Consider the following 4,902-nt stretch of genomic DNA (forward strand, 5'->3'; position numbering starts at 1 on the left):
AGTTTTGTTCCACATTGTTCTCCCATCTATCCAGGATCTCCTACATAGATCCCCCTCCAAGTGATTGACAGTGGTAGCCGGGCACCATCTAGTTCTTCTGGTCTCCTAGTCATATAGACTGAGGATCACATGGCGTATCAGTTGCTTGGATTAATTGTTTCCATGCATTTTTGGTTTTCTTCATTCTTCTTTGCTCTGGACAAGGAAAGACCCATTGTTGCATCTAGATGGCTGCTTGCAGGCTTTTAAGATCCCAGTTGCTATTCACCAAAGTAGGATGTGGAACAATGTTTTTGTGTAGTATGTTAGGCCAATTGAGCTTGATGTCCCCTGTGACCATGGCCACCTGAAAAGCCTCTTTGGTGAAGTGTTTATTCATGTCTTCTGTGCTTGCCAATATATTAAAGGCAGCATTTAAAATTGTTAATTGCAGGTCATAGAAATCAAGCTAATTGTATATTAGGGTGAGGGATTTGGGGAGATCCTTAAAATTATCAAATGCTGGGATATCATAATTTCATTCATTCTAGAACCACCAGCCTTCTGGGTAGTGCCTTAGGTACTACCCCACCAGAGCTCCCATTCTCTTTATCAGGTTTTAAAAATCTATATATTTCTGAGGTATTGGTTATTTTGTTAAATCCTAGATATTTTTAGTATATATTATGATACCATGAAGGCACAGAAATCTGTCTGATCCAGGGCATGTGGCCTTTCAGCACATGAGAGATCCTAAACCAGTGTAAGGTGCATTTCATTTCATTGAAAACTTACCATTAATGAGATCAACATAACCATTGCTCACTATAGCTACTGGTGAAAGTCTTCGTGTTTCTGAGTCAGAATCTAGGCTTTCGATAACCATCATTGCATATTCCATCCCAAAACACCGATAGCTCTGCCACTCTGGAATGTATTTACAGGTTGCATCTCTAATAATTCCTAGAAACATATGTGTATATATTTCAGCAATGAAAAGGAATCTTTTTTCATAAGTATCCACATATCAATTTATTCTTTTATAGAGGATTAATAAGTAGGAAATTGAAGTTATTAATAATGAAAGTACCTCCATCATTAATAATAAAAGATATCCTTTTTTTAAAAAATTGTGATTTGGGTGAAAGTTTACAGAGCAAATTGGTTTTCCATTCTACCCCTCATACACGTTTGTTTAGTGACATTGATTGCAATCCCCACAATGTAACAACGCTCTTCCCACTTCCTCCCTGTGTTTACCATTTTTCATCCTTTCCTATCTGTCCCTGCCTTCTGAGCTTTATCCCTAGGCAAATGCTGCCCCTTTGATCTTGTATAGTTGATTGTTCTAATGACAGTGTACCTTCCTGGTGTTAATGTTTACCTTACAGGCCTATCATTTGACTGAAAATTGAGCCAGGGGATGAGTTCAGTTCCAGGCTTGAAAAATGTCTATGGGTCAAAGTCATGATGATTCCACCAGTCTCTATAAGACCAGTAAACCTGGCCTTTTTAAGATTTTGAGTTTTGTTCTAGATTTTTTTCCCACTCTATCCAGAACCTCCTATTGTGATTACTTTCAGAGTGGTCAGCTGTGGTAGAAAAATAAAAATATACTTTGTTCAACAAAGTTGAGAGCTAAAACAAAAGAAGATCTAACAAACCTTTATAAGGTGCTTTCTCAGTAACAGGAATTCTACTTCCATTAGGGAATGTGAGCATGACCTTAGGAATTCTGTAATCTCCAATTCCAAGTTGGCTGTTTCCACTCCATTCATATTCTGCCTGAGGAATCACTGAACCAGAACTCCCCAGAAAAGAGCCATCCATGTCTCTAAGAAAAGATTTTCTTTTGGCATCACAAACCATGTCTACACAGTCAGATGGATTCACCTTACTGTGGAGAAAAAAAAAAAAAGAATAAATATGTAGATTTAGTATTCCTCCCTTGCTCTTAGAGATAAATTTTAATAGATTGGAATATTTGAAAACAAAGTAACAAAAAAAGTTTACTGATTGAATCTTGTCATTCCAGAAAAAGATTCAAAGTGGGACCAAGTAGCATATTATAATTATTATTGTAATGAGCTCTATTTTTCCATTGTGTGGATTTAGTCTATTATTATGAATTCATTAGCATTTCAAAGGACATGTTATACCTTTAGACTATAAAATTAGAATTCCACTTTGATAATCTGTATTTTGTTGAAGGGTAGATTTCACTTTTGGGTATTACTCACAATATGCTGATATTGTCCTATAGAGCATGTAAATGAGTACTTCTCTCTACAGCACATACAAAATGCCTACTTTGGCAGGAAAATCTTCATTATCATTTCCTTCTTTCTCTTTTTTATAGGTTTTTTAAACGATAAAAGTATTGTATGCTTACTGAAACATAATGTAAATATTTAGTAAAAGTTCAGTCCTGTTTTCTTTCCTATCCCAAGCTCCTAGGCACCTTAATGGTTTGTAATTACACATTAATATATGTTATCAACATGAGAAGAAATAATTGCAAACATCCATTAATAATAAAATGTAGAAAGTATGAAGTAAGAATCTAGGAAAATTGGAAGTTGTCAAAAATAAATTGCAACACACTAAAATTGATATCCTAGGCATTCATGAGCTGAAATGGACTGGTATTGGCCATTTTGAATAGGATGACTTTGGGGTCTACTATCCTGGGAATGATACATTGAAGAGCAATAGGGTCACATGCATCGCCAAAAAGAGTATTTTTTAAGATCTATCCTGAAGTACAATGCTGCCAGTGATAGCATAATATCCATATGCCTACAAGGAAGACCAGTTAATACTACTATTATTCAAATTTATGCATCAACCACTAAAGCCAAAAATGAAGAAATTGAAAATTTTTACTAATTGCAGTCTAAAATTGACCAAACATGTAATCACAGTGTACTGATAATTATTAGTGATTGGAATGTGAAAACTGGAAACAAAGAAGCATTGGTAGTTGTAAAATATGGCCTTGGTGACAGAAGTAACACTGGAGACTGCATGGCAGAATTTTGCATGACCAACAATTTATTCATTGCAAATAACTTTCTTCAATAACATCAATAAAGGGTGACTCCACATGTGTATGTCACCAAATGGAATATACAGAAATCAAATTGTCTATATCTGTGGAAGGAGATGGTGGAGAAGTTCACTACCATCAGTCAAAACAAGGCCAGGGGTCATCTGTAGAACAGAACAGACCATCAATTGCTCCTATGCAAGTTCAAGTGGACTCTGAAAAAAATGAAAACAAATCCACAAGAGCCAAAATACAACCTTGAATATAACCCACCTGAATTTACAGATCATTTAAAGGATAGATTTGATGCATTAAGCACCAATGATGAAAGACCAGACAAGTTGTGGGATGGCATCAATGAAATCATACATGAAGAAAGCAAAAGGTCATTAAAAAGACCAGAAAGAAAGAAAAGACCAAAATGGATATCAGAAGAGAATCTGAAACTTGCTCTTGGATGGAGAGCAGCTAAAGTGAATGGAAGAAATAAATGATGAAGTAAAAAAGCTAAATAGAAGATTTTAAAGGGTGTCTCAAAAAGACAAAGTATAATGAAATGTACAAAGACCTGGAGTTAGAATATCAAGAGAAAGATTCTTGGCATTTCTCAAGCTGAAAGAACTAAAGGGAAAAACAACAACAAACAAACCACTAAGCCTCCAGTTGCTTCAATATTGAAGGATTCTGTGGGCAAAATTTTGAATGATGCACCACGACACAGAACAACTAAACAATATAATCCAACAACTTGACCTTATATACATCTACAGACCACTTCACCCAATAATAGCACAATATACATTATTTTCCAGTGCACATGGAACATTCTCCATGATAGACCATATGTTAGGCCATAAAACAAGCCTCAATAAATTTAAAAACATTATACGGCAAAGCATCTTCTCAGATCACAATACTATAAAATTAGAAATCAATAATAGGAAGCTCAATAGAAAAAGACCAAACACATGGAGTCTGAACAACACCCTCCTTAAGAAAGACTGGGTAAAAGAAGAAATAAAAAATGAAATGCAAAAATTCCTTGAATGAAATGAGAATGACAACACAACATACCAAAATCTTTGGGACACAGCATAAGCAATGATCAGAGGCCAATTTACAGCACATATCAAAAAAGAAGAGTGAGCCAAAATCAACACTTTAAACCAGCATCTCCAACGATTAGAAAAAGAACAGCAAGAAAAAACCTACAGTCACCAGAAGAAAGGAAATAAGATTCATGCAGAAATCAATGAAACAGAAAATAGACAATAAAAAAGGTCAACAAGACTACAAGTTGGTTTTTTGAAAAGATTAATAAAATTGACAAACCACTGATAAATTTAATGAAGGAAAAGAGAGAGATAATACAAATAACCCAAATAACAAACAAAATGGGAGCATCACAACAGAACCAATGGAAATGAAAAGGATACTATGAAGAACTGTACTCCAACAAATTTGACAACAGAAGAAATGGACAGATTTCTAGAAATACACCACTTACCTAAACTGACACAGACTGAGGTGGAAAAGTTGAACAGATAACAAAAGAAGAAATTGAACAGGTCATCAAAAAATTACCAACAAAAAAAAGTCCTTACCCAGATGGTTTCACCAGAGAATTCTACCAAACATTCAAAGAAGAACTGACATCAATCCTACTCAAACTATTTCAAAACATAGAAAAGGACAGACTCCTCCCAAATTCATTTTATAACACAAGTATAACCTTGATACCAAAACCAGACAAAGACATCACTCAAAAAGAAACCTACAGAGGCGGGGCAAGATGGCGGACTAGGCAGAAGGATTGCACAGACCCTCTTCAACAAAGAAAAGGGAAACCAATTAATACAGACACAGAAGATAAT

General features: G+C 35.1%; 1 protein-coding gene across 1 annotated transcript in view; it reads right to left on the minus strand.

The window, feature by feature from the left end:
• The window catches only part of PKHD1L1 (PKHD1 like 1), a 199,004-nt gene that overhangs the window by 41,757 nt on the left and 152,345 nt on the right, over positions 1–4,902 (minus strand). Inside the window, exons 66-67 of the mRNA XM_042783626.1 lie at positions 1,644–1,876; positions 775–942 (exon numbers count right to left, since the gene is read on the minus strand). Of these exons, the coding sequence (XP_042639560.1) occupies positions 775–942; positions 1,644–1,876 (401 nt within the window). The remainder of the gene's footprint in view (positions 1–774; positions 943–1,643; positions 1,877–4,902) is intronic.

The sequence above is a fragment of the Orycteropus afer genome, unplaced genomic scaffold, assembly GCF_000298275.1.
Source record: "Orycteropus afer afer isolate SDZICR_OR568_19922 unplaced genomic scaffold, OryAfe1.0 scaffold00021, whole genome shotgun sequence".
NCBI classification, from domain to species: domain Eukaryota; kingdom Metazoa; phylum Chordata; class Mammalia; order Tubulidentata; family Orycteropodidae; genus Orycteropus; species Orycteropus afer.